The following is a 15,164-nucleotide window of genomic DNA, read 5'->3' on the forward strand; positions in this document are numbered from 1 at the left end:
CTCTCTAACACACACACACACACACTCTCTAACACACACACACTCTCAACACAGTCGCATACTCTAAAACACACACTCTCTCTAACACACACGAACACACTAACAGTCGCACACTCTCTAACACTCACTCTAACACACACACAAACACAGTCACACTCTCTGAAACACAATCTTACACACAATCACACATTCTCTCTCACACACACTCTCTAACACTCACACTCATTCACACACTCTCTGTCACACACACACTCACTAACACACATTTACTAAGTCACAAACACTCTCACACACTCAGTCTCACAAATACACTCTCTCTCACACACACACACACACACAAAATCACTCTCTCTCACACACACACACACACACACACACACACACACACACACACACACAATCACTCTCTCACACACACACACACACACACAATCACTCTCTCTCTAACACACACACACACACACTCTCTCTCTCTCTCACACACACACACACACACACACACACACACACACAATCACTCTCTCACACACACACACACACACACACACACTCTCTCTCTCTCTCTCTCACACACACGCACACAGCGCCATCTGCTGTCTTTAACAGAGATCTGAACCCATGGTTAGTTATGATGGGTTACTTGAGTTCAACAGAGAAAAAAAACATGGACAATAAGTGCCAAAATTACCCCCGTCTTTGAACCTGTACCATGGTAGTGTCATAGTATCCTATGATAATCAAGGAAATATTATGGAGCGTGTATGATGATCATTAGCATTACCATCCGATATAACTGGCTTCATTTGACCAATTCCACATGGAGAAATAGAGCAGATCGTTGATTGTGGAGCACAAATACAGCAAGGCTGTTAAAAACGTGACCGTTTAATGAGCAGCATTACATCTGGATTACTGTGACCTTTACTAAAGCAGAATATAAAAGCATCACGGTGTGAGAGAACAACAGTGAACAGACAGTGAGGATGAACTCACAGAGATTAAAACAAACAACAAATAAAACAACAATAATAAAAAAATACATATGAAACGATTATATAAAAGCAGTTCTTAAAAACAATAAGCATTAACGGCATTACAAAAGACACTGTAAAAAAAAAAAAAAAAAAACCCAGCAAACAAGTCCTTCATGTTCTAGGCACTTTTAGTAGTAAAAGTCAGAATTGACCTGATGAAAACCACTGAGAGCGAAACAGTCCAGATGAGTTTCTGCTGCGGGACGGGAGAATAAAACCAACACTGGCCGTGTTAAAATCACTGAACCTTCATCATAAATACAAACAACATCTCAACCTCTGACTCCACAGCCCACAATAATATCTGCTGCAATGTAAAAGATTTTCAAAACAGATTCTAATCTACAGACAATCCTACTTTCTGTGCATGAAACTTCAGGATTTCAGAGAATTTGCATGACTTTTCCAGTCATCTGTGAATAGGGATTAATGGTTTTTAAACTTTTAAATTGTGTAAGTTTGCTCACAATTACTACCTGAATATTTTAGAGCTTGGCATAACTAGTACAATGTATGTTATATTAATTCTCATGACTTTTCCAGGTCTAGAAATCACACTTTTAATATGAGGTTTCCTCGTATATCCCAGACTGTGAGAATCCTATGGAAGCTTGCTTCCAAAAAAGGTAATTGCAGTTTTTTCTCACAATTGCTAGTTTATATCTCACAATTCAGATTTTTTTTCCTCAAAATTGCAAGTTATAAAGTCGGAATTTTGTGATATAAACTCAGAATTGAGTTATAAAGTAGGATTGTGAGTTATAAAGTCAGAATTGAGTTATAAAGTCAGAATTGTGAGTTATAAAGTCAGAATTGTGAGTTATAAAGTCAGAATTGAGTTATAAAGTCAGAATTGAGTTATAAAGTCAGAATTGTGAGTTATAAAGTCAGAATTGTGAGTTATAAAGTCAGAATTGTGAGTTATAAAGTCAGAATTGTGAGATATAAAGTCAGAATTGAGTTATAAAGTCAGAATTGTGAGTTATAAAGTCAGAATTGAGTTATAAAGTCAGAATTGTGAGTTATAAAGTCAGAATTGAGTTATAAAGTCAGAATTGAGTTATAAAGTCAGAATTGTGAGATATAAAGTCAGAATTGTGAGATATAAAGTCAGAATTGAGTTATAAAGTCAGAATTGTTAGATATAAAGTCAGAATTGAGTTATAAAGTCAGAATTGTGAGATATAAAGTCAGAATTGTGAGTTATAAAGTCAGAATTGTGAGTTATAAAGTCAGAATTGAGTTATAAAGTCAGAATTGTGAGATATAAAGTCAGAATTGTGAGTTATAAAGTCAGAATTGTGAGTTATAAAGTCAGAATTGAGTTATAAAGTCAGAATTGTGAGTTATAAAGTCAGAATTGAATTATAAAGTCAGAATTGTGAGATATAAAGTCAGAATCGTGCAATTCTGACTTTATAACTCTCAATTGTGTTTATATTTCACAATTCTGAGAAAAAAAGTCAGAATTGTGAGATAAAGTCACAATTACCTTTTTATTATTTAGTGGTGGAAACAAGCTAGAATCCTGCTTCTTCAAAGACAAAAAAGTATGTTGATTTTTAGTTGTTTTAGCGGATTTTAATGCTTGTGTTGTTCATTTTGAATCATATGAGGCCCCCTAGTGGATCCCGATGAGAAGCGCTGACCTACATCACATCTGAAGTTTGAAGTGGCATCTGCTGAAGCACGTGAGATTCAGAAAATCAAAAACAATCAAAAGGACTCTGGAGGAGACTGACAGTGAACTGGGAATAAAGATAAAACTGTGATTAATCATGGCTTAATCTGAGGCATTGCATATTCATTTATTACAATAACACAGTCACCTGTGAGCACCTCAAAGAAACATAAAGATCATATTATCATAACGTACAACCTCTTTCACCACAAACACCTCAATTAGTGCACTGCAAAAAATGATGTTCTTCCTCAGTGTTTCTGTCTTGTTTTCCAGCACAAATATCTAAACATTCTTAAATCAAGAACTGGAGAAGCAAAATGACTGAAGATTAAGATAAAAAAATAAAAATAAAAAAAAAATGCAGAGGAAGAACATTATTTTTGCAGTGTGTATAATTGTTAATGGGATTATAGCTTGGTATTTCAGTCTCTAGTCTCTAAATACAAGCGAGTGAATTCCACTAATGATGCATTTCCTGACGTGACATCATCCTGTGGAAACACACACACACACACTGATCACTGCCGATTCCTCGACACGAGCACATCTGCAGTACCTCCTCCTGCGTCTGCGGCCTGATGGAGCTGCGATTGTCAAGAGGTCAGAGGTCAAAGTTCACTGCCCTGACATGAAGCTCCTTCTGGCGTCCCTGAGGAAGGAAGCTTCGGGTCGGAGCGAAGCGGCCGAACTACAAAACCGTAAACAGATGATTTGTGTGACAGAAGCGTGTTTAAGGCAGGTGAAAGCCTGATCCTGAGCGTGTCACGGCACCGACTCTCGTGTCTGAAGTGTGTCTCTGATTGTAGTGATGGTGATGTTTCAGACCTTAGTGTCTGCAGGAACATCAGCCAGAGTCTGAGCGATCTCACTGAACGTGGGCCGCTCTTTAGGGCTGGACGCCCAGCAGCGGCTCATCAGACTGTAGATGTGAGCAGGACAGCCTTCAGGAGGAGACAGACTCACATGACCAGCCTGCAGACCTGAGACACACAGACACACGCATGAGACACACCAGATCATCCATGACATGTTTGATTGATATTACGTTTTGATGATGTCTATACTTTACTACTTCCAGCTGCTCATTCAAAACGAAGAGGGAGATAAAATATGCATCTTACAACATATTACTATATAAACACTAGCATTTGAAATGTTTTGACTAATCATCTTGTAATGAATGTCATTTCATTTCTACTTCCTGAGTAAAAGGTTTTGCCACAAACTCAACTGACTGGCTTCTCTCCTGTATGATTTGAGTCTCTTCAGACCAGAACTGTACATGATTTATGAGCTTCTACAACTTTTGACCTCCTAACTGAACTCCTTTCCACAAATTGATCATAGAAATTAAAACAGTATGAATAAAATTAATAACACAGTTTTCTCTTTATCTTTTAAGTGCAACCATGATCAAAGCACTCTCTCAATATTCAAAGTGCAAATAGAGACACATTTTTCTTCAAGCATGATACAGAGCTAAGAGATGGTTACAACTACAAAGCCCAGCCTAAGATAGCTTTCATATTGGGAGATATTTGCATGCATCAGGGAGCGAAATCGCGTTTGAATGCGCGCTTGCGTTTTACTTTCGCTTTTGTGCATACGCCACTGCTGAGAGTGCTTTCTGTAAGATCAGACATTTGTCAGGCACTTAAGGCTCTGTTGTGCAACAACGTCTGCTCACCTTCCAGCACCTGCTGATCATTGAGTGCGGCGTACGGCAGCTCGCCCAGACTGAACACCTCCCACATGAGCACAGCGAACGCCCACACGTCTGACTTACTGGAGAACTCGCCGTCAAAGACTGACTCGGCCGGGAGCCAGCGCAGGGGAATCCAGGCCTGCCTGTAGTGATAGTACTCACTGAACACACACACACACACACACACACATTCGTTTTTGTGAATTGTGGGGCCTTCCATAGGCGTAATGGTTTTTATACTGTACAAACTGTACATTCTCTCCCCCTACACTACCCCTACCCCTAAACCTACCCATCACAGGAAACTATGCACAGTTTTACTTTCTCAAAAAAACTCATTCTGTATGATTTATAAGCCTTTTGAAAAGTGGGGACATGGGGTAATGTCCTCATAAGTCACCCTCTCCTTGTAATACCTATGTCATTATACACATTTGTGTCCTGATATGTCACAAAAACACACACACACTCACACACAACAGACCAGCTGTGACTGACCTACATCAACACTAGATGGCGCTCTTGATGCATGTGTACACTGATGCCCAGAAATTTTGCACCAGATCTCACAGGCAAAAGCACCTCAAACGTATGGAGTCAAATTAATGCCTTAAAGTTTTGCACAAAAATAAAGTTTTGCAAAACAAAAAAAAGAATTGAGCAATAAAAAAATGTTCTGCAAACAAAAATAAAGAATTGCAAAGGAAAAATAAAGTATTGAGCAGAAAAAAAAATAAGTTTTGCAAACAAAAATAATAAATTGCAAAATAAAATAACAGTGCAAAAATAAAAATATAAATCAATTGCAAAAATCAATGACAGCTGTAATCCTATTTTATCTTTGCCACATTTTTCATGCTCAAACCTACTAAATCATTTGCAACGCTCATTTTATTCTGCGTTTCAGTCAAGCGTGCGCTCATGATACCGGTTTTCCTTTGCTCTGCACTTTTCTGTGCGGTTCTCTTTATGGCACTGGTTTGACGTGGGGGTGGAGTCAAGAAACGGGGGCACGCCCCCGCGAAATGCATTGGAGGGGAACATAATCGGCGACAGGTGAAATAATTCTTTGACATTGTTAAAAATAATGAATGGTTTGTTTTTGTTGGTTTGTTTAGCATATGTTGTCGCCGATTACAACCCCCTCCAATGCATTTCTTATAGTAATATGACCCGTTGCGCTCTGTCTCACTGCCTGTATCCACTTTTGTGTCCTTAAACATCAGTTTTTTGGGGTCGACAGCTTATTAAAACTTATTTCTGGGTTTTTTAGCTTGTAACTGGTTTTCGCAATTTTAATTGATTATATTTTTATTTTTGCACTACTTTATTTTATTTTGCAATTCTTTATTTTTGTTTGCAAAACATTTTTTTATTGCTCAATTCTTTTTTGTGTTTTGCAAAACTTTATTTTTGTGCAAAACCTTAAGGCATTAATTTGACTCCATACAAACGTCCCTATTATTCTATGTCAAAGGTTCCTAATTTAGTCCATTAGCATATCTGAATTTCAGCTCTTCCTCAGCACTTGTGATACGAACAGTAACGATGGCGTCGATTTTACCGAATCAATCTCATTAAAGTGGATTTGCTTTGGCAGCAGAAAACAGCATCTTCTTGACATGAACAACACGAACCAAACTCTTCCAGTCTCAGTTACAACTACAGTGTTTGAGGGCGGGGCAAAGGAGACATTCAGCCAATGAAGACCATAGACTGGCATTTTGCAAATTAGTTACAAACCTACATAGGTTCAGCAGGAAGAGAGACTGGAATTACTAATGACTCATTTCAGTTCAGAATCGATTCTTTCTTTCATGAGAGAAAAACTCCATTTTCAGCTTCCAGCTTCATTACACTCTACATGAAAGACACTTTACTGATGTTCAGAATCAGATCAAGAGCTGGTCCAGCTCATACCTGTTATAGACGTCTTTACTGAGACTGAGCGCAGACACTTTCACCCGTCTCTGTCCGCTTATCAGACAGTTCCTGGCTGCCAGGTCTTTATGCACAAAACGCTGGTTTGATAAATGCTGCATCCCATCAGCCACCTGAGCACAGATGGAGACCTGCAGAGAGCAGAACGCTGGGTCACATGACTTATTAAATACACTCAAAGAGGGAGTCTGAGTGAGGTTACAGGAACTTACTTTAGTTTTAGTGCTGATGGGATGTGGCTTGAGTTTCCCATCACTGCTCTTTGATATCCTGAGGAACTGTTTGAGATCACCCTGAAAAACAAGAGAAAATCACAACAACATTACAGACACATTTTAGCACATAATAAAAGGCCTGGGCATTGATACACTTTTACAATTTGATTTCGACTCACAAGCTTGCAATTTGATTCAGCTCTTGATTTATTTGGATATGTATCATGTTCAATTTCTCCGAACTAAAGCTGTACTATACAGGAACCCTGTCAGTCACTATATTACTATATTACAGGTTACAAGCATTTATATTGCACACAAGGAGGTTTTTATAATAATAAAGTTATAAAATAACTTTTTAATGATATACTTATGTTTGTACTCCAGTTCAATTTTTGAAATATAAACATTTAAATGATGACTGTCACAAACACTCAGAATTAAAATTTCCTGATAATTAAGGTTTTTGAGGAAAACATTCCAGGATTTTTCTCCATATAGTGGACTTCACTGAAAAATGACAGATGGTTTCTCTAGATAAGACTCTTATTCTTCGTCTGGGATCATGTAGAGCTCTTTGAAGCTGCACTGAAACTACAATTTGGACCTTCAACCCGTTGAACCCCAGTGAAGTCCACTATATGGAGAAAAATCCTGGAATGTTTACCTCAAAACCCTTAATTTCTTTTTGACTGAAGAAAGAAAGACATGAACATCTTGGATGACATGGGGGTGAGTAAATTATCAGGAAATTTTAATTCTGAAGTGAACTAATCCTTTAATGTTGTTAAAAAAGACTGCAGCATGAACCAGTTTAATGTGTTGATGTACCAGATCAACGTATTCCAGGATCATGTAATGTGGGTGAGTTTCTCTGCAGAGCCCCAGCAGTCGCACGACGTGAGCGTGATTGAGTTTGCTGAACATCTCCAGCTCTCGTCTGAACTCGGACTGGTGCGTTTGCTCTCGGCTCTGTAAACTCTTCACTAGTACCAGAGTCTCCTCCTCTGCCTCCTCTATAGCCCTCGCTTTAGCCAGAAACACCTCGCCGAACACACCGCAACCTGCACACACACACACACGACATTGCTCTTATCTGACATTCAGAACACACTATACCAGATGAAAACAATGTATCAAACAACATAAAAAAATTTGATTTCTATAAGTAATTACAACACCTAAAGTATTACAACACCAAAACATTTACAGTGGCGATCAAATGTTTGGAATAATTAAGATTGTTTAATGTTTTTAAAGTCTCTTCTGCTCACCAAGGCTGCATTTCATCACCTTGGAATTATAAGGTTCTATCTGACATTTTTGTCAAAATTGAGTTATTCACATATTCTTATTCTCTGACAACTTATTTACATTATGTGATGTTTTTTTAAGTTGTGTCTGTTTTGAGACTTTTTTTTTTTTTTCGAAAACAAATAGGATCTATCCAGAAAGGAGTATGGAATGCTAAAACTTTGAAGGGAACACAAAGAACTCAGAATGCAGATAGAACCTTAGAATTCCAAGGTGGCGATTTATTTGTTAAAAATACAGTAAAAACAGTGACATATTATTATAATGTAAAATAGCTGTTTGGTATGTGAATATATGTTAAACTGTAATTTATCATCCATTATCATGTAATTTATTCCTGTGATCAAAGCTGAATTTTCAGCATCATTACTCCAGTCTTCAGTGTCACATGATCCTTCAGAAATCATTCTAATATGATGATTTGATACTCAAGAAACATTCATTATTATTATCAATGTTAAAAACAGTTGTGCTGCTTCAGATTTTTGTGGAAACCGTTATATATATTTTATTTCTCAGGATTCTTTGATGAATAGAAAGTTCAAAAGAACAGCATTTGTTACATTATAAATGTCTTTACTGCCACTTTTGACCAATTTATAGCATCCTTGATGAATTAAATTATTATTATTATTTCCTTTGAAAAACATTAAAAAGTCTTAATTATTCCAAACGTTTGACAGCCAGTGTACATTATTCTAAAACTGAACCAAAGTAAGTTTCTGTTACCCAGCGTGGTGATGGTCTGCAGGTGCGCTCTGGGAAAGTGCAGTTTGTCAGTGCAGCTCTGCTGTTTCTCAATGTTTGTTGAGGGCCCCATGTTGGTTAAAGCAACTTCCTCCTGCATCTCAGCCATCCTGTGGCCGTTCAGCTGAACAGCGCCACCTACAGGAAAGCAAACACACTCTTCAGACAAACAAAAGATCGCTGTATGAACTGATATGATGGTGTTGTACAGCTGAATTAAAAAAGCACTTATTTTAAACAATATCCATTCAAACACTATTAAATAACATGTGAAAACAAATGTCTAGCTAGCGAACAGTAAATGTCCTGGCAAGGTTCTCTCAAAGTTATGAACAAACGTTCTTCCAGTAACATTTGTTTGAAGTTATCTGGTCTTTAATAATGTTAAACACACACACACGCACCGTTCAGACACTCCATCTCGGGCTCTTCCGCGGCACGGCTCTTCTGCAGCCGTTTGTTCTTGCGTCTCTGTTTGCAGTAGAACATGAGTCCCAGCACAGCGATGATGTAAGCCACGGCCACAGCCACCGACAGCGCGATCGTCTGGAACATCTTAAACTGGCTCTTATCCTCGTCTCCATCACGCGGGTGCACAGGTTTCTCTGAGAACAGCACAGACAGGAAAACATCACAAAACCCCTTTACTGTGGTAAAATCACTTCAGGCCACTCATGAAACTGATACATTTATTATGATTAATCAGAATAAACAAATATCCCTCCAAGTAATAAAGTTCATCAGTGTAAATGTAGCTGTTTTATGGTTGCCAGGAAACAATGTAACACACTGAATAAGGTCGTCTGATCAGATCCATAAGTTTAAATCAGTTAACCCTCAGAAATACAGTCATAAAATCTTAAAGATGAGCTTTATGATCACAGTCATTAATGAATGGTTTAAAAGACAATTAACATTCAGTAATATTATTGATTTGACTGCACTGATAGGATGAGAACAAACCCTGAATAACTGAAATGAGCTGAATAATGACACTATTGTCTTCTGTAGAGTGTAAACAAACATCAAAGAAGAGTATCCAGGAGGAGATTATCATTGGTATCTGAGAACAGATTTATTCTCACATGTTCTTTATACACAATATCATTTCTATTCATTTTTTCACTCCATGTGTGTGAGTGTTATGATTATGAGAGCGTGTTTTGGATCTGTCAATCATGTAATCATATCTCCTGCTAAAAAAAATGAGAGAAACATTTTTCTCCAGATAAAATATGAAGGCAAATAGACATGATTTTGACGTGCTTTTTATGCAGCTTCATGGTATTTTTATAACAGTAAAGGATGTTTATGACAAAAGATAAGCAGATTTAGCATTCAATCCATTATAAAATGCAGAAAGAATGCATTTCTGCCCATTATCCAATCAAAACCCACTTTAGGTCATATCAAAAGTTATTACAATAACTCGATGATGGTTTAAAGTGCGTTTTGAGCAAAGACATTAATAATCATATAAATTTTGAAATGTAGCTTGATGCCAATTGTACCTCTAATTATATTTTATGATGTATTCTTGTAAGCATTCTAGATAGTTTGTTTCTAATGTAGTACCAAACTTTATTCATCTTAATTTAATGCTGTATATTATGCAGCGGACGATGTTAAAGCCATATACGAGACACATACATGAGGACAAATGCATTGTTGATTGGTGCCACCTAGTGTGCAGGCATGAATTAGCAGAAGATGGTCAGTCGTTTCACGTTTGGTGTGAAAGGTTAGACTGGGTAAACCCAGCCTGATCTGCCGGCGATTTGATTCAGCCCGGCAACTCAGTCTGGAATCCCGTACATTCATTTCTACTGCTTCTGTTACACTTTTGCGGGAACCAATCACAGACTGGCTTATCCACCTTGCTCGCTATTGGCGGGTATAACACGATGACGATAGAGAAGCGACGGCAAGCACGACCGTCAATCCAATTCCTTTTAACCTCTCGACGATGCTGAATGACTTCTTTAGTTTAGCAAATCGCTTGAGTGGGTGTAAATACCACTCACTTTCATGTTTTTTTTGGCACAACCTGCAAAAATCGCTCGATGCCATTGCTGCTTCTGCAAACCACTGATCAATGCTACAAACCAATACAAACTAAAGGGATACGTTATCTCACTTAGCTTGAGTTATTGATACCAGACAGACTTCACGGAGGTGACTGACATTTCACAACTGGCGCTTTATTCCCCATGAAACTCGCAATGTTGCAAATGTTATGCCGTCCACTGCGTTACTCAATAAAGAAAAAAACTTTAAATGACTAACAGAAAAACAGAAATAACCGAATACTTGCAGTGAGTGAGTCGAACATACAGTGCAGACAGTTCAATTGGGAGCACGCAGCTCTTAAAGGGCCACACCATATTTCTTCTCGTTACACTGCCTTTATTAGAGAGAAGAATATGCTAAGCCTCCTCCCCTCCTTCATTGTGGATTACTATCGAAGCTTCGAAGCTCAAAAAAATGGTATTCGGACTAGAGCTTAGATCGGGCCCAACAAATCAAGCCCGACCCTACCCGAGCCCGAGCACGTTGTGTCCGAGCCCGGCCCGGCCCGACATGTCCACTGTAATTATGAGCCCGAGCCCGATTTAAACCCGACCATTTTTAATATGTGGGCCGTTATAACCAGGGGCAGCGCCAGATTTTTTTTTTTTTTTTTTAACGCAGGTGCTGCTGTGCTAGATCATTTAGGCTACAGGGGGGAGCTGCGCAGTTATATAAATTATATAAATACTATTAATAAATGAGCAAAAATTGGCCACTCAATATTAAATATTAAATTATTTTAATTATCATAATTAAAGTTTTAATTTTATTAAATTGAACAAGCTCAACATTCAGCATTCAATCAAATATTCTTAAAGATTAATTATTATTAATAATGTTACTTCAACATATTGTTATTTCAACATAATATATGTGTGAGCAACAAGCAAGATGTGCATTTGTAAATTCGGTGACAGCGTGTGTTACCAGTTTCAAAAGGTGTGTGACCGCGGCGCGCCGGCGCCTCCATGTCATAATTACATTGTCTGCTATATTGCTTTTTATGTATTAAATCGAGGTAATTGGATGATGAAAAATGAATTAAAATTAAGATACAATTTATACTAAACGAAATTCACTTTAAAGAAAATCTTTCTTCAAAACAAAACTTAAACTTGAAACTAAATGTGCTTATTTAATGGCTAAAACACGCAGACTCTCTTTTTGTACAAATTGCAGCACATTCATTTAATTCTGAATTTTGCACATGTAAGTTGAAAAGCATTTGTTTGTGCATAGTAAACATATCTGTAACATTTATCAAGTTCATAATTGTGCGTGCATTTATTAATTATTATCTTAATGAATAATACGACAAGGAAGAAGCATGTAAACTGCGTTGTTTGTTTATTAAAACTAGTTTAAAATGTTTCCATACCTCCGATTTTCCTCCAGACTTGCTCAAAGTTAATTCTCCTGTTTTAATTTTTTTCTTTGCTTCTTCAAGCTCCATGTTGTACTTAAGCCTCGTTTACACTGTTCGTATGGCTCCGACAAGGTTTTGTTCCATCCTCTGAGCAGTGTCAACTCACACCAGAAGCATTTCAGAAGAGAAGCGGCTGGATTCGCGAGACCACTAGATTTGCCTGGCCAATATTGTTTTCGTTAAATTTTTCATGTTTTTAATGGCTAATGGTTATATTTTGTCCGGTTTGATTGTGTTTATTGCTATGCCATACTTTATTTTGCTGTAGCCATACAGATGAAGTTAACACACTTAAAATTCCAGTTATGGACAACAAAAACAAAGAAATTTCAAGTTTTTCAACTTCGAATCTCTTGTCTTCAGTTTCTGTCATTGTAGTGATGTGAAATATCAGCAGGAGTTTACAGGATTATTTTGACTTTATTTTGTATTTGAGCTGCGCGTCAAAAATAGGCGAGGCGCCTATCTTTAGCGAAGCGGCGCAGTGAGCCCCTTCTGGGACGCTTCTCAAACGCACCGCGGCGCGGCTGGTGTAAACACGAGCATTGACTAGAGTAGCCGCGAATAAGCTCCGGTAGCCGCGTCACAGCCGTAACGTGCCGCACACGCGTGCAGTGTAAACGAGGCTTTTAGCTACTGAAAAGTAGGCTACAGCACGCACAGATGCGTCACGCGTGTGCGAGTGGACGAGACGCTGCGCATGACACGTGACGTGATTTATCAAGGGCCCGGCCCGACCCGGCCCGAGGACGGTGGCGGGTAATATTGGCCCGACCCGGCCCGCGGGTCGGGTCGGGCCGAGTCCGGGCTCGGGCTCGGGCAGAGAATCTAAGCTCTAATTCGGACCAGCCCTACTGAAAGGTCCGTTCTTCCACGTTGCGTTCAGTGTGAAATGTAGGGGTATAACGATACGCTCAGGTCACGATATGGTACGTATCGCGATACTGAGTTCACGATACGATACGTATCACGATATTTTGAACAAAATGAAACTGAAATTCAAATTAGATTTATTTAAAAAACATTAACAAATTTCAATTATTTTCCTTGTTGTACATACAAGATCACATTTCAAGGTTTAAAAAACCTTCTGTATTCAAAATAACAGCTGAATAGGTCTGTCTGTCACTGAAAAAAAAAAAAATGTTAACATTAACATGAACTTAGAATTCAGAATCCAGGGACAGTTCACATATGGAAGGCGCGGCCGCACCGCTTGCGCTCCCGTGGCGTCGGTTGTTGCTATGCAATATTGAACTGCGCTCTCCAAGAGGATCAGGAAGTTTCAGCAAAGGATAAAATTATTTCTAGCCCTTGCATTACCTTTACTACTAGATATATTTATGGAGATGAGATGTAAAAACCACCCTGTACAGCTGTTCAGCTGAGATTTCAGTTTTGTTACGGAAAGGCCATAGCTGATCGGTTGGCTCTTGTCACATGGCCTGCGGTGCGCTTGCGGCATTCTGAAAAGTTGATCATTTTTCATCTCGATGCGCCTGGAAAACGCATCACATGCGCGTCACGACCGCGTTGCTTCCATTATGAGTGCGCCTGCCGCATGGCTACATTTGAAATAACTGACTTGCACACGGAAAAGACGCAATATGTGAACGGCCCCACAGAACTTCTTAAAGCAAAGCATCGCGAGCATCTTTTGCTTTTCTATGAGCTCAACTGTTGCTGTGGCACTGCGGTGAAAGAAAGCCACGACTTTTCTCACATGACCAAGCAAGAGACTGACACGAGAAATGTTTAAACCTGCTTGCAAGATTCAATGCGTGAGCTAGAGAGCTGATTGAGACACACCCTTAATATCTCACTGTGGCATCCACGTTGCAGAGTAGGTCACGTCGGCAGCTCAACCAATAAGATTAGACTGCCGTCATATCGTAAAAGTATCGCCATCATTCTACGATGCATATCATAACATTTTTGCATCGCGAAATATCGTACTGCGATATATCATTACACCCTTAGTGAAATGGCCTTAAAGCGCTAAGAAATACATGTGAAATGAAGTTACAAACACTATGATCTGTGCACATGAATACTGACTTATCAAGCTAAAATCTACCCTGTTATTTAAAAACACAACCAAACAACAAAAGGTTTGTGTTACTCACCCACAACGTAAAGCTGCGCTGCCGTGTCTCTGATGTTGCAGGTGTTTCCTGCGATACAGGTGTACAGGCCCGTGTCATCAGTGGTGACATCACTAATGACCAGAGAGCCATTGGGCATCTTCTGAAACCTGAAGAGAGCAGACACATAATCAGCACATGTGTAGGATCATACAGTATCTGGTGCAGTGAGACGGTGCAGTGAAAGGTGCAGTCAGACAAATGCAATCACACACTGACCTGCTGGAGCTGCTGCTGCTGAGAAGTTTGTCTTTGAGCATCCATTGGACGTATGGCTGCGGGTCACCTGACGCCTGACAGTGAAACACAGCCGTGTGACCCTGATAGACTGTCGTCTGCTCCGGCTCCAGCTTAAACTCCACGTGAACTGACAACACACACAGACAGATGATCAAGAACTCATCATCAACCACAGCGTTCATAAAGCATTAAATCAGAACATAAGCACACACACACACACAGACTCAGATCAGTGTATGCGTATCACCTCCTACAGTGAGATGTACGTGTGCTCGTATCTCTCCCTGAGCGCTGCTGGATGCCACACATGTGTAGTTTCCGCCGTCGCCACGGCTGACTGTACTGAAGTGAAGAACTCCGTTTGTCTGACTCGCGTGAGGCGGGAGATCAGCGCCGTCTGCAGAGAGACACACATGAGAATCACGAGCAGCAGACGCGTGTTCACGCTGACATCACAAAGTTGTTCAGTTTCAGTCAGCGCTGGTGATGTGACTGTATGCAAATGAGCAGTGATGTGATGCAGCGACTACCAATGGGAAAGCAGACAGCAGAGAGATCATGTGGTCTGTAATCTTGATATATTAGTGACCAGCAGCCATTTCATCACTGCCAGTGTGAATGCAGTTGCTCTGTGAAATTTGACA

General features: G+C 39.3%; 1 protein-coding gene across 1 annotated transcript in view; it reads right to left on the reverse strand.

The window, feature by feature from the left end:
• Positions 1-2,896: 2,896 nt before the first annotated feature.
• ptk7b (protein tyrosine kinase 7b) overlaps positions 2,897-15,164 on the reverse strand; it is an 81,561-nt gene continuing 69,293 nt past the window's right edge. Inside the window, exons 11-20 of the mRNA XM_048204052.1 lie at positions 14,768-14,917; positions 14,500-14,647; positions 14,263-14,390; positions 9,045-9,245; positions 8,623-8,778; positions 7,411-7,643; positions 6,577-6,657; positions 6,344-6,495; positions 4,406-4,584; positions 2,897-3,698 (exon numbers count right to left, since the gene is read on the reverse strand). Coding sequence (XP_048060009.1) covers positions 3,538-3,698; positions 4,406-4,584; positions 6,344-6,495; positions 6,577-6,657; positions 7,411-7,643; positions 8,623-8,778; positions 9,045-9,245; positions 14,263-14,390; positions 14,500-14,647; positions 14,768-14,917 — 1,589 coding nt within the window. The 3' untranslated portion in view covers positions 2,897-3,537. The remainder of the gene's footprint in view (positions 3,699-4,405; positions 4,585-6,343; positions 6,496-6,576; positions 6,658-7,410; positions 7,644-8,622; positions 8,779-9,044; positions 9,246-14,262; positions 14,391-14,499; positions 14,648-14,767; positions 14,918-15,164) is intronic.

The sequence above is a fragment of the Megalobrama amblycephala genome, linkage group LG10 (genome assembly GCF_018812025.1).
Source record: "Megalobrama amblycephala isolate DHTTF-2021 linkage group LG10, ASM1881202v1, whole genome shotgun sequence".
NCBI classification, from domain to species: domain Eukaryota; kingdom Metazoa; phylum Chordata; class Actinopteri; order Cypriniformes; family Xenocyprididae; genus Megalobrama; species Megalobrama amblycephala.